At 34.6% G+C, this 24,701-nt stretch overlaps 2 protein-coding genes and 1 pseudogene across 3 annotated transcripts; 1 reads left to right on the forward strand and 2 right to left on the reverse strand.

Moving 5' to 3' along the window:
• The first annotated feature begins 12,841 nt into the window (after window positions 1–12,841).
• On the forward strand, window positions 12,842–17,428 carry LOC134278178 (nicotinamide riboside kinase 1-like). Of its 2 annotated transcripts, none has more exons than XM_062760497.1 (7): window positions 12,842–12,979; window positions 15,260–15,350; window positions 15,812–15,869; window positions 16,078–16,225; window positions 16,419–16,490; window positions 16,682–16,785; window positions 17,175–17,428. In XM_062760497.1, the coding sequence occupies exons 1-7, from the start codon at window positions 12,942–12,944 to the stop codon at window positions 17,270–17,272; spliced, it is 609 nt and encodes a 202-aa protein (XP_062616481.1). In that variant the 5' UTR covers window positions 12,842–12,941; the 3' UTR covers window positions 17,273–17,428. The 2 variants fall into 2 exon arrangements, with proteins under 2 accessions (XP_062616481.1, XP_062616480.1); XM_062760496.1 differs by having other exon boundaries at window positions 12,847–12,979; window positions 16,042–16,225.
• A 760-nt stretch (window positions 17,429–18,188) lies between these two features.
• Window positions 18,189–19,865, reverse strand: LOC134278171 (uncharacterized; annotated as a pseudogene).
• Window positions 19,866–22,181: 2,316 nt separating this feature from the next.
• On the reverse strand, window positions 22,182–23,779 carry LOC134278172 (uncharacterized). Its single transcript, XM_062760489.1, has 3 exons — window positions 23,359–23,779; window positions 22,676–23,142; window positions 22,182–22,223 (listed from the first exon to the last, which is right to left on the reverse strand). Exons 1-3 carry the CDS (start codon window positions 23,777–23,779, stop codon window positions 22,182–22,184), a joined length of 930 nt encoding a protein of 309 aa, XP_062616473.1.
• Between the last annotated feature and the right edge of the window lie 922 nt (window positions 23,780–24,701).

The following is a 24,701-nucleotide window of genomic DNA, read 5'->3' on the forward strand; positions in this document are numbered from 1 at the left end:
CCAGGGGTAGGGCGGGGCCAAAATGGCCAATAAAATTTTTGTATAGAAATATATAGGAACATTTTTAAAAATTTCTTTTCAAGAATAGCAAAGCCATGATTGGTCACGGGACTACTTTTGGATTTAAACTTTACAATAATAAACCAATTTCTACTTTTTCCTAGCCACAGTGCTCAGGTGAGCGATGTGGCCCATGGGTCTCTTGTTTTATTGTAAATATCCCTGATCTATGCAGCAGTATACCTTCATCACCTGCGTACATAGTTTAAATGATCTCAGTTGATTGGATACGCAATAGCATGCTTTACGCATGAACAATTTTTGAAAAGAGATAAATTATTGACAAACAAGTTGCTGAAACAAGAATATCAGCAGTCTTGTTTAAAGTCATCATTTTGTAAGTTCTATGGTCGATACAATGACCTAAGTGTCAGCAAATACAATTTATCATGGAGTCAATGCTGACTCAGACGTTTTTCATACCAATTGTTAGTCCATGTTATTTATACACCGAATTGACAACGGATTTTCCCATTATTACCTGATCATAACAAGGAGCACACGACGGGTGTGACTGGTCGGCAGGGGATGCTCACTCCTCCATGGTACCTGATCCCACCTCTGATGTTTCGGAGGTCTGTGTTTGTTCAGGTCCTATTTTGTATTGTTTTATGGACTTAAATGTTGAATACTGTTCGTTATCTCCATACCCTTCTTGAAAATCCCAAACAGTGACACCCATACATTGATATCCCCTTCTCTCTACAAACAATATACTAATTAATACAGTAATCTTCCCTGTTTGTTCAAATGAACACCATGGTAACAAGAAGACGGGTCCAGTTCTTTATGTTTGGTCTGAAATCCACTGGTAATATTATGTTAAATAAATGTAGCATAATTATTTTTTTATTTTTATTATTTTCTTACATTTACTTTTCTTAATCAGTAGATTAGTATGTTTTTATTATTTTACTTTCATTCGTAGACTAGATTGTTTATCAATGTCTTAACCCAGACTGCGAACAGGTCATGGGGAGCTGTTAATTAGGCTAGGAGGAGGCTTTATACAATAGTAGTGATTTATAGCATTTAGATCTGATAGCTTGACCTTAGTTTAGTGCAGGGGTGATTACGAGGAGCAATGAGAGGAGTCATAACCTATATAAGCGGGGTATTTTTAGGATGAATAGATTTTTATTAGAGATTTTATTGGGAGCAATATGGAAGAGTATTTTAATTATGGGAATTTAACTTGAATTATTCTAAGTGCCTTTCATTCAATTCTTTGGATTTATACTTTATAACATTGATTGGATTATATTTTACTTTCATTTGGATTTAATAAACGTTTTACTACTATTTTGTGTTTTATTACAAAGAGGAAATATTATCAGGAGCTACCAAAAATATGAATGTGAAAAAGGATTTACTCGGAAACGCTACAAATGGTGGCATGTGGTGGGATTCTTTAGATTCTTTGGATAATTTGTGAATTTTATTGTGAATCAAAATGGATCTAGACGGACCTTAATTCGCAAATGTGTTGGATTATTGTGATTCTGAAAATTTGATTTTCATCGGATTTATTTCATTCATATTACTGGATTATTACATGTGACTTGTGTATCATACTTTTCATAGTTATGGATGTATACAGATTCGCAAATGTGTATGACTATGATGACAATGGAAACTTAGTGCATATTGGAAGGATTACAATTCACGATAAAAAGGAGTGTCCAAACTGTTATTGTATGTTTAAAGTGAGTGAGAACCGTTTTTCACTTGTCACGGAAAAAGGAGAAATCAGTGAATTCTTAAAATGTTCGTTTTGTAACTGCAGGATTAAAGCATATACAAAGCAGTGTACCATTGAAATGTAAAACATTTTGAAAATGGATGAAACTTCGTATTCTTTAATTGATATGGAAATGACAGATTGTGGCAAATCTCCAAACAAGCAAACTCCTGGATTATTTTCAAGCCCAGCTAGAAGTCCTAAATTACGATGTACAAACATACGTCGTCGTTTGGAAGATTCATTTGAGAATAGTGAAAATTTCGCTCCGGAATTTCCACACATGGAACAGCCAATGAACAGTTATGAACTTCAGGAGGAAAAGTATTTTAAACAAGGATCCAGAAATTTAGTTTCATTATTTTGGATATCCGTGTGTATTATTGGATGTGTTATTGTGTTTGCTTTGTATCGCTATTTTCCGGGATACATGCTGTTGTGTTTGACAAAGGAATTCATCATGTCTGGAGGAGCATTTGTAGTATTTTCCTCAATCATTGGAATGATGGTGAAATTGGCAAAAAGTACTGAAAGCCCATCTAAAGGGATGGAAACTCAGAGAAATTATCCAGGGATAGCTAGAGTGAATGGTAAAGGAAGCCAGGAATCATCCTATCAAATTAATGTTAAAAGAACTTTCAAGGGAGATGGAAATGAAATTTGGTGCGAATTCATTCGTTATTTTGAAAATATTGCAATTCTTAATAACTGGAGCTTGGATCGTATGAGGAGAGTGTTACTTACTGCTTTACGTGGTCAGGCTGAAACATATGCTTATGGTTTACAAGATGACAAAAGAAATAGCTATGATGAGTTGAAACAAGCCATGGAGTATAGATTTGGACACAGGTCAATGAAGGAAAGTTATGTTGCAGAGGCAAAACTACGAAGAAAGAAGGAAGGTGAATCGTATAGGGATTTTGCTCAATGTCTGGAGGATTTGTATCGAAGAGCACACCCTGAAAGCCGAGAGTATGTTCAAGAATGTAGTCTAAAGACTTTCCTTGATAATTGTAGTGAGGTGGAAAATTTTAGGCTTGCAGTTAGAAGAACCAGACCTAAGACATTACAAGAAGCGGTAACGGCTGCAATGCAAGAGGAATGCATAAGGATTAGTGAACAGCAAAACAGAGATCCGAAAACCTTGACAAAGCCCAGAATTTATCAAGTTAGCCAGCCCAATGATGTGAGTAATGGATTTGACAATGTGAGACAACATGTGAAGAAGGCTTGCTTCAAATGTAATTCTACACAACATCTTCTAAGGAATTGTCCTGTCAAAAACAAGGGGAAAATAAGCAGTGCAATAAGTGAAACCGTGAAACAGTTAAACAGTGGGAGACCGAGGCAGTAGGCCGTGCGTTGGTCGCTGATATGAATAGGCCTAGTACAGAAGAGTTAACTCACAGTGATTTACGAGTAGTTAATTACAGAGCTCATGAGGAGGCCTGTAATACCGATTCTGTTGATATGAAGCTCAATGAAAGTGATTATTGTGATGTTTTTGAAAAGAATACATCTGAAATTTTAATTCCAGGAAGGAATGGATTTTTGATAAATGGTTTAATTCAGGGAACACCATTAACATGGAAGATTGACACTGGAGCAAGGAAAACTTTCGTCACTGAAGAAACATTTTATAGCATTCCTTTGGACAATCGTCCTGTACTAGAGCAAGTGAAAAGTAAATTCTTATCAGCTGATGGACGTAAACTAAAACTTCTGGGTACAGCTAAAATGATTCTTACTTTGAAGGATGTTGATATTGAATTTCGCGTTTTTGTTGGAGGAGTCACACATGATTTATTGGGAGAAGATTTTATTGTGAAGTTCAAGTGTAATTGGAACTATCAGCAATGTGTGTTGAGTTTTACATATGATCAAGAAAAGGATTTGAATGAAGTTTGTCCAACGAGAAAAATTTATAATCAGGATTCTTTTACCATACCAGGGAGACATGAATTTGTTGTGAGATCTATGGTAATGAATGCTGATGGGACAATTGGAATACCAATGCCTTTGAAAACTTTCATTAGTTCCTATAAATTGGGAGTTGCCAGAACACTTCTTGATTCAAGCAACAGAGAGTTTTACATTCGATTATATAATCCAGAGGACCATGCAATTACAGTACCGAAGCATACTGAAATAGCATTACTTGTACCTGTTACATATGTGAGTCAACCAATTTGTGACAAAGGAAAAGTTATAGCCACAATTAGCAAGGGAGATACTCAAGAATTACCAGAGTACCTGAAATCAGTCTATGAAAATGGAATCATGAATTTAAATTCTCAAGAGTCTGAAAAGTTCAAGGAATTTCTCATGGAAAGGAGAAATGTGTTCGCTGACCCGAACGGAGTTTTACATAGAACCAACATTGGTGAGCATAGGATAAATTTGAGTGACGGAACGCCGTTTAAGGAGGCGCCGCGGCGGGTTCCATTGTTTAAAAGGGAAATTCTAGATCAAGAAATAGGGAAACTACTTGATCAGGGAATTATTGAGAAATCCAGCAGTCCATGGTCGTCGCAACTTGTTCTTGTTCAGAAGAAGGATAAAAGTTGGCGAGTTTGTGTGGATTATCGTCGTTTGAATGCGAAGACGATAAAGGACGCATATCCGATACCTAGGATAGATGATAACTTGGATGCATTGGCTGGATCTGTTTGGTTTTCGTCTTTGGATTTGAATATGGCTTATCACCAAGTGCCGATGTCAGATCAGGACAAGGAGAAAACAGCATTTGCTACACCAAGAGGGGGGTTATATCAGTACAATGTTATGCCTTTTGGATTATGTAAATGCTCCAGCGACTTTTCAGAGAATAATTGAAAGAGTATTAAGTGGTCTACAGTGGAATGTAGCTGTACTTTATTTAGATGACATCATTGTCTATGGAAAAAGCTTTGATGAGCATTTGGAGAATTTAAAGCAAGTATTGGATAGACTGGAAGATGCTAATTTGAGGTTGAAAGCAAAGAAATGTTCATTTTTCAAGAAAGAGGTGTCATTTCTTGGATATGTTGTTTCAGTGAGGATTTTTAAAAGTGGAATCAAGACAGACCCTGCTAAAACTGAAGCAATAGAAAATATTTCAACACCAAAGAATGTCACAGAATTAAGGAGTTTTCTAGGATTAGTATCTTACTATCGGAAGTATATTAGAGATTTTGCTTCTATTGCAAAGTGTTTGCATTCTTTGACTAGCAAAAATAGCAAATGGATATGGACAGAAGAGTGTGACCGAGCTTTTATTGAATTGAAGAAGAAATTACAAAGTGCGCCAATATTAGGATATCCAGATGTCGATGGTGGAAGTTTTATATTAGACACGGATGCAAGTAATGAAGCCATTGGATGTGTTCTTTCTCAAATTCAGGATGGGAGAGAAAAAGTTATTGCATATGGAAGCAGAACACTGAGCTCAGCTGAGAAAAACTCTTGTGTAACGCGAAAGGAAATGTTAGCTGTTATCTACTTTGTGAAATATTACAAACATTATCTACTAGGAAGAGAATTTATCTTGAGAACAGATCATGGATCTTTAACCTGGCTTCATAAATTCAAAGAGCCAGATGGACAAATTTGCCGATGGTTGCAACAGTTAGGACCATATAACTTTACAATTATACATCGGGCGGGAAAACAACATGCAAATGCTGATGCACTCTCAAGATTACCAAAAGAGGAGTGTAATGAAAATGTTTGTAAACAGTGTAAACAAAAGCATTGTATCTATGATGGTGATTTAGTGACGCGTGTGAAAGATCTGCGTGAAAATTCAAAGGAGACTATCGAGGGGGCAAATGACATAATCTGTGACATTTTCCAGTTATTTAATGTAACAAGTGAGGATGAAGAGAAAAGTGATTCTGAGCCTGAAACAGTACCAACTACAAGGAGAAAGCGTAATCGTCCAAAGCGTGCTAAACAACGAGAAATACCAGATTTAGAACTTACATATGAAGAAATTCGTAATCAACAAGAAAATGACAAGGGGATTGGACCAATTCTTCAATTATTTGAAAAATTTGGATCTGAAAACAAACCATCTAGAAGTGTAATCACGGAACTTGATCCAGAGTGTAAATTTTGGTATAATAGATGGGAAATTCTAGACGTTCATCAGAATGTTTTGTGTGTTAAATGGATGGAACTGGAAAAAGTTAGATTGCGTATATGTACACCAAAATCAATGCGTGATGTTGTGATGTGGTATCTCCATGATTCACCAGTTTCAGGACATCTTGGAATTCAGAGAAATATTCGCAAAGTGAATCAGAGTTCTTATTACTGGCCAAATATTCGTGAATATGTGACCGATTATATAAAATCGTGTTATTTGTGTGAAGAAAGAAAGAATCCACAACGACAAAAACGAAGTATTATGGAATCGTTCATCGCAGGAGGACGTTGGGAAAGAATTGCAGCAGATATTGCTGGACCGTTTCCTAAATCAGCCAGTAGAAATGTGTATATTCTTGTGGTAGCAGATTACTTTACCAAGTTTGTGGAAATATTCCCGATTCCAAATATGGAAGCTGAAACTGTCGCTAATGTTATATTCAAAGGATGGACTAAACGTTATGGATGCCCTCATGCGTTACATACAGATCAAGGCCGACAATTCGAAAGTCAACTTTTTCAAAACTTGTGTTTTTTACTTGGAATTCATAAGACCCGTACAACTCCGTTTCACCCGAGATCAGATGGAATGGTAGAGAGGTAGAACCGTACCATTAAAGATATGCTATCAAAATACATATCCTTACATCAAAATGATTGGGACAAATTCATTGATGGAATTTCAATGGCTTACAACAGCACTGTGCATGAAACAACTGGAATAAGTCCGTATCGAATGGTTTTTGGTACAGAAATGGTGATGCCGGTTGATTTGTTCTCTGATCAGGATAACAGTGTCATTAGTGAATCATACAATCAGCATGATTATGTTCGTGAGTTGAAACAAAAATTAGATCAATGCCATGAAATTGCTAGAGAAGAAACCAAGAAAAGAAGCCAAACTCAAAAGAAATATTATGATCAAAAAGTGAGAAAAATTCAATATTGTGTTGGTGATACTGTGTGCCGTTTCCAACCTCAACAAATATTAGGAACCAAACTTAAGGCCGGTTTACACTATGCATCTTGACACATGCATCTAAACTCATGCTTCAATTTTGAATCATGCATCTTCTTATTTACACTATGTGTCTTGATGCATGCATCTTTAGAATACTTTGTAAAGATGAAATTTATCTTCTTAAAAAAATTAAAATATCTTCAAATTTCATTTCCTTATTTTTTTTTAGCTGAACACATCATTCTTAATTTCCTTTTTATGATAATTCTTGGAAGATATAATTTATAATTATTCCAAAACAAAACCCCCTCTATATTATAATAATCAAATTAGTTTTTTTAATTGTAGTTTTAATCAGTATTTTCTGTTTTTGTGTATCTTGGGAAACTATTTTTACAATTATATGAAGGAAAATAAGGCTTATGATTCAATATCAACTCTGACCTTTCTTTTCATTGGTCAGTTCCATGCATCTTGAAGCTCGGAATAGAACAAGTTCTATTCGATCGTTCAAGATGCAACACCCATTTAATTTGAAACAAGGGGCTATTACACTGTGAATCTTGACACATGCATCCAAGATGCATGTGTCAAGATGCATAGTGTAAACCGGCCTTTAAACTTGCAAGAAATTGGAGTGGACCTTGGGTAGTGGCTTAAAAATTCAGTGATGTGTTATATCGGATTCAACATTCTATTTCTTCAAAACCTGTTGTAATTCATGCGGATAATCTTAAACCATTAAAAGTGAACAAGACAACTTATTGGAAACTGCAACGGCATTATTCAGAAAGCTAAGGATAGTGAACCAAATGTCATCATACCAAATTTATGTCCAAGTGATGAGGTCCCTGAAGAGAACATTGAAGATCAATTTAACAACACTGGAAATTCTGAAGTCGAAAACACCTTGCCAGTTAAAGACAAGACCCATGATAAACCGTTAGAGAGGAGCAGGGAGGAGAATAATGGACACTTGTCAACCCCAATCCAGATGGAACCCAAGAAAACAAGACTAGGCAGGCTTATAAAAACTCCAACAAGATTTAGAAAATAAACACTTATAACTTGCTTCTATGTGAAAATGTTCCAATGTTTTGACTGCAATATTACGGAATTTACAGAGACATTTAGAAGAGCACCATTATTCCAGGAAGAAAGTTTATCAATGTGACATTTGTCAAAGGATATTTACAAGGAATTTTAACTTTAAAAGACATTATTTTTCTCAACACAGTTTAATGGAAGTTTTAGATGATCTTTCGCCAGAAGATATTCCAAACGTTTCTTGTGACCAGAATATGGATTATACTGTGAAAAGCAATTTGTATGAGGACATTTCATCTGATGAAGAAGAGTTCGAGCCAACACAAAATTCCGAGGATTGTAACAAAACAGAAGAGAATTTGAGTGCCGAGGACACTAATGAGGAAGAAAAAGACAATGTTTCTGAGGAGAAGAAATCGATCACAATCCAGCTAATTCATAGAAGAATTAAAAACCGTAATGGACATTCGGAAATCGTAAAAGAAATAAACTTTTCTTATTCCGAAGAAATAAAAGAGGTGCCAGTGATGGACTTGATTAACGATTTCCTGGACGATTTCATGGACAATTCAAATGAGAGCAAGGAATGAACTGTGACAGTGTATAAACTTGTAAATAGATGACATTTTAATGTTTTTTTCTTTTAATTCATCATTTATTAGCATTTTTGTTTAAGACTGCTATCATTGCATATATGATGATGTACATCATTGATTTTGATTTATCATTTGCTTTTATTATTTACATTGTCTTATTTTTATTTGTTTGAAAGGTTTTCATTTTTTTATCATTATTTTGTACGGGGTACAAAGCTAAGCAGGGGGAAATGTAGCATAATTATTTTTTTATTTTTATTATTTTCTTACATTTACTTTTCTTAATCAGTAGATTAGTATGTTTTTATTATTTTACTTTCATTCGTAGACTAGATTGTTTATCAATGTCTTAACCCAGACTGCGAACAGGTCATGGGGAGCTGTTAATTAGGCTAGGAGGAGGCTTTATACAATAGTAGTGATTTATAGCATTTAGATCTGATAGCTTGACCTTAGTTTAGTGCAGGGGTGATTACGAGGAGCAATGAGAGGAGTCATAAACTATATAAGCGGGGTATTTTTAGGATGAATAGATTTTTATTAGAGATTTTATTGGGAGCAATATGGAAGAGTATTTTAATTATGGGAATTTAACTTGAATTATTCTAAGTGCCTTTCATTCAATTCTTTTGGATTTATACTTTATAACATTGATTGGATTATATTTTACTTTCATTTGGATTTAATAAACGTTTTACTACTATTTTGTGTTTTATTACAAAGAGGAAATATTATCAGGAGCTACCAAAAATATGAATGTGAAAAAGGATTTACGCTACATAAATCTCTCTCTCTCTCTCTTCTAACAAAGACAACACCTTTTGATTCTCAGGTAATGGAATACACAAACAATGACTCTCATCGATACCCCCTGTAACATTGACAATCAGTTATATTCTCTTTTAACATTATAAATTGTTAATTAGTGGGAGTCGTTTTCTCTGGAATACACAAACAGTGATGCCCCTTCTCCCTAGAGATAATATACGATAATTCTTCCTGTTTGTCAGTCCAGCAGAATATCATGCTAACGAGAATTAAACAACATCTGTTCTTTATGTTTGGTCTGATTTTTTGCTTTGTTAAACATTTTGATTGTACACACAAGTACTCTAAAGTTGATATTAAAAAGATGCCCGAGTTTCTGATCTATGTTGTTTTTGAAGAGCAGGTCTAACAATCTTTTAGCATTCCCATGGATACAAATTGCATCCCGTTATTAGCAGACCTATTTTTGTATTCATACTAAGCAGAATTCCTCCAAATAAACTTCCTGTGGCCTTATACAACTTGACATTTCGATATATCGACGATCGAAGTATTGTCAATTAACAATGGCTATTTTCATTCTGATGTCGATACGATATATCAGGATAGCTTGAAATTAAAAGATACCAAGAGTTGGACACATCTGTTTCATATTTAGTAATTTTACTTGAAAATGGTAATCTATCAACCAAGCTTTATGATAAACGTGATGACTTTAACTTTTCAATAGTCAACTTCCCTTATTTATGCAGCAATATACCTTCATCACCTGCAGAGGGGTTTATATTTCTCAGTTGATAACGCGGGAGCATGCTCTATACGTATGAAGAATTTCTAAAAAGAGGTAAATTTTTGACAAACAAGTTGCTGAAAGAAGAATACCAGCAATCTCGTTTAAAGTTATCATTTCGAAAGTTCTATGGTCGATACAATGACATTGTCAGCAAATAAAATTTAACATTAAGTCAAATGCTGACTGACATTTTTTCATACTAATTTGCAGGCCGTTATACACACAATGAATTATCGACAGAATTTTTAGCGAGGATTTAATTTTGGCATTATTAGCGAGGATGCCGACATCGCTAAAATTAATTGCGTTTTATTTGTTATGACTTCTTATGTGAGTATTTTAGAATCGCTAAAATTACTTCTCGCTAAAAATAAAACACCATTTTTTAATGACAAATCGCTAAATTTGCGTCTCGCTAAAATTTCCACTTATACGGGGTATTTCCCAGTCATGACAAGGAGCACATGTACGGTGGGTGTGACTGGTCAGCAGGGGATGCTCATTCTCCATGGCATCTGATCCCACCTCTGATGTTTTGAAAGTCCTTGTTTGCTCTACTCCTATTTTGTATTGTTTTATGGACTTTTGAGCTTGAATACTGTTTGTTATCTCCATTTAGTATAGAAATATTATTTATAGCGTGTACGATATATCATGTATATGGCGGAGATTAATTTTTGAAAAAGTAGGCGAATTAAGATCTGATTTAACGTATTGCTTAGGGATCTGATCTTTGCAAGACCACATGTAGCAATGTACGTATACTTAATTTAGCGGAAGTTGCTTTCCGCCAAAAGTGCTAAAAAGAATTCACTATACACTTATTTAATGACTACGAGGTAAACAGTCAAATTGTTGTCCCGAGGTAGTGGGGGAGACCTGGAAAACTGTTGCCCGAGGCCGAAGGCCAAGGGCAACAGTTTTCCAGGTCTCCCCAACTACCGAGGGTCAACAGTTTGACTGTTTACCTCGTAGTCATTGAATAAGTGTTTTATTACCTAACCTACTATATAATTAATTAAATTGGAATAAAAACACACAAACAATCAATAAAAAGTTTTCACAACTGTTTATTCACATACTTGTCTATTAATTAGCTGAACACAAAATATAAAGATTAAATCAATATTTTTAATTTAAAGTAATACTTAATAAATTGACTATTTGTGTGTTTTATTTCAATTTGATTAATTATAGAGCAGGTAAATAGTGATGTCGTGATCATCAAAATGCTTGAATATCACGATGACGCTTTAGACAGGCAACAGTTCATTCTGTGGACCGGTCAACAGTTCACTGTTTCATGATCACGCAAAAACATAAAGTAAACCGTGAAACAGTTCAAAATGCCTAATTATAATTTATATAGTAGGTTAGGTAATAAAGCCAAATGTAATACGTTTACAGTATATTTCATCCACTGGTAAGGACTCATACGTCGATCATACGTCGATCTCTCTCTCTCCCTCTCTCTCTTGTAGTCTTACATCCTCTATCATTGACCTCTTTTTGGTCTGGTTATGACTTCAGTACAAGTCTTGCTCTCTCTCATCTCCGCTAGCCAAGGGTTTCTGATACGCTACTCTCCTCATCATTATGAGGAGCGTAGCGTATCAGAAACCCTTGATGGTCTCTCTCGAATGTACAAATAAATGACTCTCGTAAATCGAAACCGGTCCCCATCTCTCTATGACTCTAACTAGACATACATCTCATAGTGAAAATGAAAATGCCATTGCGCAACAAATATATTGTCGGCTGTATCTAAACACAGTCCTGATGGGTAATGTATCCAACGGTCTTATATAGCTGAGGGATTGTCCATTCTGACCACATTACATGTACAGTGATTGTCATGGTCCGATGTAAGGACGTGAGTCTGAAATAATGTCTGTGGTTATTCCATTAAGAAGAAATGGTTTGTTCTTTAGAGTATGCCCAGTGCCCGTGAAACACAGTTATCCGATCTGATTGACCACCACTACTTCAGGTTCCTGTTCTCAGTAATGTATTGATATTCAGTTGAAAAATGCTTGTTGATGAAAAAATGAGGATTACCTAGGTCCTTTATCAACCATCAAACTGAATGGTTTATTTTTCTAAAGAGCCAGAGTAACAGACAACTTTTGTTTGTAAACATCACTGTTCATGAAAACCAGGAGGTCACCAGAGGAGGTACTACAGACACCGCGAGGTCTCCAGTTTTGTAGTCTGATCACCTCCTCTATCTTCTCATTCTTCACAATGTTCACAGTCTCATTATAGCAATCAGTATAAACTAGCTAGATATCTAGATTTGTGCTGAACATGGTCACCAGGAGGTCACCAGAGGAGGTACTACAGACACCTTAAGGTTTCCAGTTCTGTAGTCTGATCACCTCCTCTATCTTCTCATTCTTCACAATGTTCACAGTTTACATCTGCAATTAGATTAAACATCTATAATTCTAATTTAGATGTTAAATAATTCAGTGAATATGCTACATGTACTTTGCATATGAAACAGAGAATCAAGCAATACACTGAAAATATTGACCAATCACATTTAATAAGTGTTAACGACTACATAACTTTTATATAAAGCAGCAACATGTGATCAGTCAAAGTCTCTTGATGCCTTCTCTGTTCAATTACCTGAAGCGACACTAAACGACTCAGCAGCAGAATGTCAACAAGTGGAAGAAAAGGAAACAACACAGACTGACTATTTAAATAGGGTACCCCCTATTATTACTGACTAGCTATATAAATAGACCAAACATGGCGCCAGAACTTTCTCAGGTTGGACCGGTGGATAACGAAGTTTGAGAGGAACAGAGCGGGGATACGGAGAAGGATAAGTGAAGCATGACGGGAAGGACATCTGTTATCATTGGGATCTCTGGGTGAGTGATAATGTCAGGTAAACTGGTGGTGTACCTTACAATTAACCAGGAACCAGTAAATAAAGAGAGTATTTCACAATATCGTTAAATTGTTAAAGGGATCACAAATGTTAAATGTACTAATCTGATGAGACTGTGTATTATCTTGACATTTTTCTCAGTAAAATTCAATTTGCTTATGTTCTAGAAAACATTGCGAAATGTATTATAAAGTTAGAAACGGAGAAGAAATTCACAATCGCTAAGATTTATTTTTAGCCAGTTTTCAAATTTTGGTACACAACTCTTTTTTAATTCACCTCCACCGAGTCTAGATAAGCTAATACCCCAGGAATCAGCGTCCATTAGCGAGTAACTATAAGTCCTACCTGAACCAAACTTGCATGGATAATGCATCTAGGGATGGACACTACCAGAATCGTTTCGGATGCTGGATATGACCTACATTTTCCAGATGAATGACCAGGTTAAAGTTTTCAAAGCAGGTGCATTCCCAAGTAACTATAAGCTCTATCAGGATCAAACTTGCGGGGATGATGCATCTAGGGATGGACACTTCCAGACTTGCTTCGGATGCTGGATATAACCTACATTTTTCAGATGAATGACCAAATTAATTTTTTTGTTTGGAGCAGGTCCATTCCCAAGTAAGTATAAGCTCTATCTGGTCCAAACGGACATGGATGATGAATCTAGGAATGTGATATTTGCCGTAACAATACTGTATATCATTCATCGAGGTGAGCTTTGTAGTCTTTGATTACCTAGTATGGTTTTCAGCCTCATTGTTTTGTTGTGAGTGACTTTATTCAAATATGCCTTTATGTCCCCGCTTGAAAAACGTGAGGGTATATAGTAATCGGTTTGTCCGTCTGTACGTCTGGCTGTCCGTACGTCCCGTCTGTTACGCTTATGGGTACCCATTTCTTATCCGCAACTCCTCTCATACCACTGAAGGGTATTAAATGAAACTTTCACAGAATCTTTAGTACATATTGCCATTGTGTACCTTCTATTTTACTCTTATTATCTGACATATATTTGGGATTTTCCAGAGCAAAACGTGGACACTGCCAATATATTCATATGGGAGGCGGGGTATCATTTAGTGAGCTCATTGCTCACAGCATCTCTAGGTTAATTAGTATTTTATTATGTAAATTCAGTTTACACAACTGGATTGGACATCAGGCATGGCCTATATAAGCCCCCTGTTTTCAGTTGTTTAATAAATTCTTTATCTTACTGGATTGGTATAAGTAGTATTTTCAACATCTATATAATTATATACATACAGTGCATTTTTGACTTTAAAATTATAGCAATATCAAACCTAATACATGTACATTAATTTTATGTTGGCAGAGATTTGAATTAACGAATCTCAAATTTAAGGGAATTCTTCTAATGAGTATGTGGTTTAACAAATTAATCGTTTACAATGATATTTTTGTGTATACAATATTCAGTTTATTAATGCCCGGATAAAATATAATACATGACTCTATGTCGATAAACATTATATGTTTAATTGATTTCTTTTCATTGAATACTTCATAAAAATGCATCAGACAACATACAAAAAAAAATATACCTTGTTTGATACACACAATGATGTGTATTCAAAAAGTTGGCAGAAAAAGATATACCAATAGTCTCGCTTGAAGCCATCATTTTAACAAGTTCTATGGTGGGTACAATTAATAAAGTTATTCACAAATACAATATCTTACATCATATGTAGGTGGAAGGGTGACTGATGTTTTTCATACCAATTTTCAGGATATTATTTACACACTGAAATTTCAACAGTGGGCGTGACTTATCAGCATGGAATACTTACTCCCCCATGGCACCTGATTCGACACATAATGTTATGAGGGGTCCGTGTTTGGTCTGTTCTAATGTTTTTACTAGTAGTTTGAGTAGAAATCTGAGCTTGAATCCTGTCATCTCCAGATTTTGTCTTTGACCACTCCTTATTTACGGATAACAAACGTAGAAAACTTCACAAATACTGTGATTTCATTAATTTTCGTTGGCATCAGATTTCGTGCATTTTGTAAAACAGACGTTTTCGAGGAAATGTGGACAAATGCATTGCCTATACAAATGAATAATATATTTCTTAATTCAGTGAACATTTAAATTCGTGGATCTGCATAACATCGAAATCCTCGAAAATTGGTGCTCAAGGAATATTAATGAACGACAAAAAGAATTATTTATATAAGAACATATGTAATTGTTCACAATGATTTATCAGACATCTTTTTACAGGGTCACAAACAGTGGGAAGACATCCCTGACCAATAAAATCCGAGCTCATCTGCCGGGATGTCACACCATATGTCAAGATTCCTATTTCCTAGTAGGTTTGAACTACATTGCATATTGGATGCCTTACGTCAATGTGAGGTAGAGTTGACCCAGGTCTCACTCGGGAAGGTTTCTGCTACAAAATGAACAATCAAACTTTTGCTTGGGTATATTAGGAAAAAACCTTTAAGCGGTTCACAATTATGTTCTCCATATAAAAGTTTAACGTGTTTGGTGACAATGAAGCACCATATTTGCAAAGCATTTTATGTATTTTTTCTCGATAAATAAATGCATGTGCATGTTTGAAACTTATAGAATTTAATTACCCCATGACAAATTGTATTAAAACATGTTACATAGGCTAAATATAAAAACATACATTGAAAAAATATAAATGTGTCTTCATGAATTCTGATTTTATAGACCATTCCTCTTAAGAATGTTGGTTTAACATATATGCTTTATGAAAATAATCATGTAATTAATTATATTCTACTTCCTGATCCACAGCCAGCCTCGGATTCTCGCGTAGCCCATATACCAGAACTAAACAATTACAATTATGAAGGTTTGTAAACTGTATAATCATGATTATTAATTTAGGCATTTGAAGGGTCGGTCTCTGGTCGAAATCATTATCGATACCATATATATAAATGCATATTTTTTAAAATAGCGAACAAAATATATAGAGAAAGTAAATGGAAAAAGAGACATGTGAACTTCCTTGAATTTTTTAGGAATACAGAGGATTAAAGAAGTGTTTTTATTTTTAGTACTAAATGCCCTTAACATGGAAGCAATGGTAGCAGATGTCCTGTCATGGAAAGATGCTCAAAGTAACTCCACTCCTCTGGGATCCACCCCAAATGATATGTATAGCAATGTACTAATTATCGAGGGATTTAGGATGTATGCATTCAGGTAAAAAGGATCTTGGTATATTTACAACAACAAATGTCCATACGATTACCTACATGTTGGAATTTGGGTCTATTTTCTGACCTACTCATGCCTAACGGCCTCAGGCAGGCAGTTTGGTCCTTGGGTCCGGCAAAACGCATGTTGCCCTCTAACTCAATTAATAAATGTATATTATTATTAATATTATTTGTAGGGACTTGGAGCAGCTCTTCACGAAGAAATTCTTTTTAACCATTCCATATGTTGTGTGTAAAGCCAGAAGGAGGTAAAACTCTAAAGCTATCTGCACATATTACTTATCAAAAGTTTCAAACATACATGTAGTACTTTATGTACAACTGTATTTTCATAAAGCTCTCAGATGAGTACGATTTATTCTCAATAGTGGCTTATCTACTCTAAGACGTTTATTTGCTTAAAATATAAAATTTGAAGTCTGGATCATTTTATCAATAGAAGAAGACGTTATTACCCCCCAGATACCCCAGGATATTTTGAGAAATTTGTTTGGCCTGAGTCTATTCTTCATCAAAGAGAAATACAGGACCAAGATGATATAGGTAAATATTGTACTTAAAACCATAGACATATAATAGAATAACACAATTTGGACGTGTCAAATTTACAATTATGCTTAAGGTATTCATCATCTATGATTTTCAATGCAAAATGCAAGTTTTACTAACGTTTTAATTTTAGACAATCCTATTCACCGCATAACTGATTGATTTTGATAATTATTGAAATCTTAAAATGCATGGTGAAAGAGAAGATGATTATAACTTTTTAAATAATGATATTTCATAGTCTATGGCAGGAAACTGTTGAATTAAAGTTTATTAAGTGTATATTCCTCAAGGAAAATAACATTGATCTCCCTAAGCTATGAGAAATCAAACGTTACAGTTAAATGGGATTTTCAAATTAAGGCATGATCTTTTATTTCTAGAGTACCTTGAAGGAGTCGGTGATCAAGAAAAACTATGTTTGAAAATGGTGTGTGATATCAAACGACTTTGTAATGATAAAAATAATTGGAATATTTAATGTAAAAGTGAGGAAAACTCAAAAATCAAGATGTCAAATTTTGTGATAACCAAAGAAAGGTCTTGTCAAATATGAAAGCCATAGTTCCATCCACTCAAAAAGTTATTGGCAAGCCTAAAGTTTGTTGCGGACAAACACACTAACAAGCAGACAGATGGACGGGCAAAAACTGTTAAATTCCGAATATGATAATAAGTGACTTTTTTTGGTCATACCACATGGAAAAAGTTTCCTGTTGCTAGTTAATTCTTTGGCTTGCTTTCCAAAGTAACCACATGAACTTTTTTTTTTAATTTCACATACACTGTACATTGAGCATAGTGCAAGAAGACCTATGCGTGGAAAATTATTAATTTCTGAGAACCTTCATGTTACTCGGTGAAAATTTTTAAGTAATATAATGAATTTTTTCTTTGAAGTTATGTAGTTTATCTGTACTTAACTTATACAATTGTTTGTTGATATCAATAAAAGAGAGAAAGAAACGAGCACTAACTTCAAGTGCCAGTGACTTAAACCAACTACTTTATATTTATACAGAAGTGGGAAGTCAATTCATACATGGAAATATTTGTCTCTGCGAGCGGAGTTTTATCTTATATCATTAAATATTGAAGATATGCAATGCTCTCATCATTGTATATCAAAATGTTTTAATATATTGATATTGGGACCAAGAGGTATACATGTATGAAGATATACAATGATAAACCTCTTGCTCTTTGACTTAACATGGATTTTTTCATTGTAGAAAAATACATCTCATCAATTTACATGCTCTCCATCAATATTGATAGGGATATGTTTGAAATGACAAATACCAAAATTTTAAAATGATTTAAATGCAAATATAAAGCGTGCACGTCTACGCTTAATGTTAACAACATATAAATATGGTGTTTTGTAAATTATTTTTTTAATTGTAATATTTTATTTTCTTTACTTGATTGTTTCCACCTTCAGCAACAAACAAATTGTCATTTGTATCTGTACACAGTCCCCAAGGTTTACACAGACCACAGTCTATGTAACCGAGGAACTGTCCATTATGGTCTATGATGTGGACACAGAAATTGTTAACATCAACTGCAAGGATGTGACTCTGACTGTCTGTGGTGATTCCTCGTGGACTGAATGGTTGATTCTTTGGAGCAGGAGTATGTCCAGTGTATCTAAATCTCAGTTTCCCAGCCTAATTGACCACCATTACTACTTTTGCTTTGTTATCAGCTGTACAGATATCCAGGTTCCTGTTCTTAGTTATGTATCTGTAACAAAGACCAGGTGAGTAGAAAGGTTTACCTTGATCATCAAACTGAATGGTTTGTTTCTCTGTGGAGCCAGAGTAACGGACAACTTTTGATTGTTTTTTGTCATCACACTCCATGATAACCAAGAGGTCACCAGAGGAGGAAATACAGACATAACGAGGTCTCCAGTTCTGTAGTCTGATCACCACCTCTATCTTCTTATTCTTCACAATGTTCACAGTTCTATCATAGTAATCAGTATAAACTAGATCTCCACTTTTAGTCACAGCTATGTTATATGGCCAGTTCCCTGACTTGGTTGTGATTGACTTGAATAGTGATCCCCGATTGATGCTGAAGAGTTTCATGGTGCTGTCATCTCCATTTGTCCAGATTTTCTCATCACTCAGACAAGCCACGCTGACAAAATATCGATACCCAGTGTCTATGGTGGTGACAGTCTCTGGTTCATCAAGCAGCTGTTTTACTTGAGAAGAGGATCCAGCTTCTGGTGATTTCTGTGTTGTCTTCATACTGTAGCCATGTTTATATGATTTTAACGAAATTGCTGTTAAAGAAAACAGTTGATCAGTCAATAGTGTTTTGGGAGAAAACTTGGGCAATGAAACGAAGAGTTTTCTTGGAAGTTTTCTATACTCATCAACGAAGGAAGGCATGCTTAATAGAGCTGAGATTTGTGTCGTGTTTAGCGCAGTTTCATTGGATTTCATTACTTTCTGGATGTTCAAAATTTTCTTGCATATCTTATATAAATGTTTTTGAAGTATTCGTAACTGTGTTCTTTTAATCTTTCCAATCTCAGATGTTAGTTTTTTGACTATCTTGTCAATTTCTTTGTGCCAGTCCTCTCCATATTTTGTTATGGCTTTTAAGAGATCTCCATATTCCTTTTCTAATTGGATCATTCTGCTTTTTACATCAACGGCAATGTCCTGATAGGTTGGATAAATTGTTTCGTTAAGTTCTCTCAGTTCTTTGAGGATTTTGTCCCTTTTCTCATCTCGGACTTGCAAGAGTTTTACTAAGTTGTGACTAAGATGATGTTCAGATACAAGGCAGCTACTGCAAACAGGAATCTTACACCGGCAACAATGCAACTCGCAAGTTTCTTTAGCATGATAGGTGCATTTAGGATAAATAAGAGATGACCTTCTTTCCTTGAAATCAACAATTTTATGCGATATTGATAGATTAGCAGAAAAATGTTCTCCTACGCAAAGTTTACACAAGTTGACAAAACATGTATCACAGTGCATCTGTACCACAGCGGTCTCACACTGGTCACATCGCATCACGTCTTGACCACTGGTTTGGGGATCCATACTTTAAATCTTCATTAAAATGTCTGCTTAAAAAGTAATTTCTTAATTTCAATGACATGTCTATATTTGTATTTTTAATATAAAATTGTGCGCACACAATTATTTCATTCTTGAAATGGAAAATATGGTTTTCTTATTACGCTATTATTTTTTTACTTCAATTATTGCTCATAATAAAATTTGGAGACACAAAACGTTTTAGATAGGCATTACCTGATTTAAAGCAATGACGAGGGCCTCTTCCAACGAGAAATGAGCTACAGTATTTGTTTGCACCAAAAATATATACCCTTTCTAATCAGTTACTGTTATTTATATGAGGTGGGGGTTATATTTTTGTGACCAAAAATAAAAGCATGACGTCAAGTGCCTGTTCCTCTATTGTTTTTTTCTTCCGGGTTTAAAGTGTTACGAAATAAATGCATTTTCTGTAAATATTGCGATAAAAAAACAGCACAACAGGGAGAAATAGGACAAATTTAACATTATGTACAACAGTAACTCCTATTTGTATTTTAGGTACAGTAGGTTAGAAGAAAAAAAATTTAAGAATGTTTATGTAATTGATAGTTCAGAGGTGTTTCTTACATGTTACATTGCAAATTTACAAACTGCACTGTGCTACGCGTATTTTGGAAGTGATGTTAAGGTCATACGTAACGTAGTTTGAACTTTATTGGGTTCTTCCCTGGAGTTGAAGAGTTCCACTAAAAGAAGGACCTGTATGCAATACTTTTAAAGTCTATATATGGATTTGTACTACTCTTCTAAAACAAATTTTGAAAAAAAATCTGGAATTTATGTTTTGTAATTTTCATATATTTTTCTTTGAATAATACAAAATTTTTAATAATTTGATATCTTTTCAAAACCCCTGGTAAGCCATGCTGATTTTTTGTCTAAGAACATATAATGGTATTCGTAAGTTTAAATTTAGAATATCTTGAAAAATTATCAATAGGTAAAGTACCTTGCGTATGTCCTTAATCATAATAAACCTCTTTGTTTTACACTTGATACAACTATTCCTCAAGAAAAGTTAATAACTGGGGTTTTTTAAAATATAAATTATAGAAAGGTGCCGTCTGAATAAAATGGAAACAAGAAATTTTCGTATCTTAAAATAAAAACCACTCTGATTTTACACAGATACTGGATATCAGATGAACAGTAATTGTGCGCTTTTACAAAAGTAAAACAGTAAGTAATTGATAACATTTGTGTAAAAAATACATCATTGTGGTGATTTATAGTATCAGTCATCATTCGCTATCATCAAAACTGCAAATTTTCCGAACCCATGGAATTCATAAAATGATTCCACCTGAAAAAGGACTACAATTTAGTTCATGTGAATCCGGAAATTTTCTGAACTAGTGGGGCATGAAACATGGAACCTCTAGTCTACATTTATTTTAAGAGCTGAAATAGTGCAGCAGTGCGTGTAGTCCAAACTGTAGCGCATTTATGGAAAGAGGCAGCTAATAAACAGCTTGATTTTCTTAACTGTAGGACTATGCCGCTAGGAATCTTACATTGTCATACTCAGTGAGGGAAGGAGAGCACGCAAAAATTACCTGCAGCGTTTGGTGTTTTGCATCCAAAGGGTCAAACCTTTGATCATATAAAGCATAGTTTAGATTGGGTTATCATGGACAAGCAAAAACCTAGTTCTTACAGTAAAATCGGAATTCGAAGCAGGGAGCTGTAATAAAATTATATCCCACAACAACAAAAGAGTTAAATTAATTATTTTCAAGATACATTGTATATAGCATAAAAAGCTTTTTATATCTTTATTATTACATATGTTTGCAAGAATGAAACTACCAGTTGAGTGTCTCAACTTACAAGACCTATGAAATTTTTGATGATCAACAAAGGATGGAAAGATTCAAGTCAAGAAATCACAAGACCGACAAATATTCACAAGGACCACACAGTATGAACCAAACTACCACTAATATAAACTGTTAATTACAATATCCCCATTAAGCATACATCGGGCAGACTGATATTTCTTCTAAAATTGGATTTGGGAAATGAATGTTCAAGGGCTAATAAAGTGAAAATTAATTGTTTCAATGACCTAAGCAATCTTATGACAACGTCATTAAGCATTTGACGTAATGATAAATTGCAATTTTATGTTTATATTAACCACACCAATGTCATTGTTTGTATATTGAAGTTCATTCCTAAATTATTTCAATGTTAAGTATTACTAGTAATGTGTTATTTTCTTCACTTGATTGTTTTGCCATTGAGCAACAAACAGATTGTCATTTGTATCTATACTTAGTCCCCAGGGATAACTCATTCCACATTGTATGTAATGGAGGAACTGTCCATCCTGGTCTATGATGTGTACACAATGGTTATTGCAATCAACTGTTAAGATGTGACTTTGACTGTCTGTGTCGATTCCTCTTGGGCCGAATGGTAAGTTATTTGGGACAGGAGTATGTCCAGTGTATCTGAATCTAAGAATCCCGGCTTGGTTAACTACCACTACTGCTCTAGCTCCATCATAAGACACACATGCAGATATCCAGGTTCCTGTTCTCAGTTATGTATTTAATGCATCTAAAGTAAGGAGAACCAGATGAATAGAGAGGTTTACCTTTATCATCAAATTGAATGGTTTGTTTTACTGTGGAACCAGAGTAACGGGAAACTTTTGATTGTTTGTTGTCATCACTTTCCATGGTAACCAGGAGGTCATCAGAGAAGGTACTACACAAACGGTAGGGTCTCCAGTTCTGTAGTCTGATCACCTCCTCTATCTTCTCATTCTTCACAATGTTCACCGTTCTATCATCATAATCAGTGTAAACTAGATCTCCACTTTTTGTCACTGCTATGTCATACGGCACATTTCCTGACTTGGTTGTGATTGACTTGAGTAGTGATCCCTGATTGATGCTGTAGAGTTTCATGGTGGTGTCACATCCACTTGTCCAGATTTCTTCATCACTTAGACAGGCCACATTGTAAAGATATCTGTACCCAGTGTCTATGGTTGTGACAGTCTGTGGTTCATCTAGAAACTCTTTATTAAGTAGATGAGGGGATTCGGTTTTTGGTGATCTTTCTGTTGTCTCTGACAAGTAGCCTTCATCATCTGATTTTAATGGAACGAGTGTCAGACTACAGAATTGGTCTACCAGTAATTTTTTCGCAGAAAATTTGGGCTTGGAGACTATGATTTTGCTTGGAAGTTTTCTACATTGATCTACTGAAGGCACACTAAGCAGGGTTGATATGTCCGAAGAATCTACAGCATCATTAATTGATCTGATTATCCCCTTAATGTTCGACATTTTCTGGTGAATTTCATTTAAATGTCTTTTAAGCGTTTCTAACTGTCTGGTTTTCATCTCATCAACTTCAGCTTTAAGTTTCTCGACAAGGTTGTCAATTTCTCTGTGCCAGTCCTCTCCATGTTTTGTTATGGCTGTTGAGAGATCTCCATACTCCTTTTCTAACTGACTCATTCTGTTTTGCACATCAGAGGCAATGGCCTCATGTATTGGATAAATTTTCTCGTTGGGTTCAATTTTGTCCTTGATGATTTGATTCACTTTTTCTTCTCGGAATTGCAAGATTTTTACATATTTATGTCCTAAATGTTTATCTGTAACAAGACAGCTACTGCACACAGGAATGTCACAATGATTACAGTGTATTTCACAAATTTCTTCATCATGGGATGTACATTTAGGATAAATAAAAGTAGTTTGTACTTCCATGGAGTCAACAATTTTGTGGGGTTTGGGGGGATGGGTAGAAATGTGTTCGCCGACACAAGGCTTGCATAAGTTGACATGGCATGTTTCACAGTACGTCTGTACCACAGCGGTCTTACACAGGGCACATCGCATCACATCCTGGCAAGAAGTACGGTGGTCCATGGTTCAATTTTTCATGAAATATCTGTAATTAAAATAGTTTCATCAAAATTATCATTCTTAACACTTATTTTTGCTTTCAAACGAAAAAAAACCAGAAGTCAAAAAAATTATTTCCAACAAAGTCCTTTACGAGTTCACTGGTGAATTAAAAAGATTTTTATACATTACCTAATGTATATGTACTTATCTTGCAATAATGGCGGCTTCCAAGGAGAGGATTTCAAACGTCACGTGACACTCTTTGTTATATATTCTTCCGGGTTAAAATTTTTAAAGAATATAGATGCATTTCTTTTCTTAAGCAAAAATTGAAGTACAGTAATACAGTGAGTAAAAAAAGTAAATAGAACTCACATCTATGAAAAAATACAATTATCATCCATGATAATTAATACCTGGATCGTTCTAAAAATAAGTAATTATGAAAAAATTTGGCATTGAATAATTGATAATAAATCAGGTTTCATTGACTGGAACTGTTTTACTTGCAAATTAAAAAAAAATAAAATATATGTATTCTTACCTTTCCTGGTAGATGTTCAATGTGTTCTTATGCAAGAAAACACTTGCTTAGGGAAATTTTATTTTAAAAAATGTATTGATAAGGAAAAAAGTCTAATTCTTCTATTTTGTTTGCATGCCTAATTCATTGGTTTAAGAGTAATTTTTAGGTAACTCAATTTCAACTTCCGTGTATTCTTTATGTTCATACAATTACACAGGGAAATTTCTCATCTTTATAAGGTAATTTTCTCAATATCAAAACATGCATATTGTGATTCCGTTTTACGTTGGTTGAACGTTTTGAATTATCCTATGTATAAATTAAATCAAGTTTTATTATTTTATTTATAGGCATAAAGAGATTGATTGATTGATTGGCAGCTGCTTTTCAATTAGAATGGAAATCGTAAACTAACTC

This window comes from Saccostrea cucullata, unplaced genomic scaffold (assembly GCF_032062105.1).
Source record: "Saccostrea cucullata isolate Sc308-1 unplaced genomic scaffold, CSIRO_AGI_Scuc_v1 ctg3017, whole genome shotgun sequence".
NCBI classification, from domain to species: domain Eukaryota; kingdom Metazoa; phylum Mollusca; class Bivalvia; order Ostreida; family Ostreidae; genus Saccostrea; species Saccostrea cuccullata.

Bases quoted from the DNA above. Each gene is read 5' to 3' on its own strand.
- LOC134278178 (XM_062760496.1), top strand. From the start codon at position 12,942: ATGACGGGAAGGACATCTGTTATCATTGGGATCTCTGG. The intron at 12,980-15,259 runs GTGAGTGATAAT...ATCTTTTTACAG, and splicing joins GTTATCATTGGGATCTCTGG to GGTCACAAACAGTGGGAAGA. The intron at 15,351-15,811 runs GTAGGTTTGAAC...CCTGATCCACAG, and splicing joins GTCAAGATTCCTATTTCCTA to CCAGCCTCGGATTCTCGCGT.
- LOC134278172 (XM_062760489.1), bottom strand. From the start codon at position 23,779: ATGGACCACCGTACTTCTTGCCAGGATGTGATGCGATGTGCCCTGTGT. The intron at 23,143-23,358 runs GTCAGTTAGAAA...ATGATGCTGTAG, and splicing joins TGATGTGCAAAACAGAATGA to ATTCTTCGGACATATCAACC. The intron at 22,224-22,675 runs GTGAACATTGTG...TACACATCATAG, and splicing joins CTGATTATGATGATAGAACG to ACCAGGATGGACAGTTCCTC.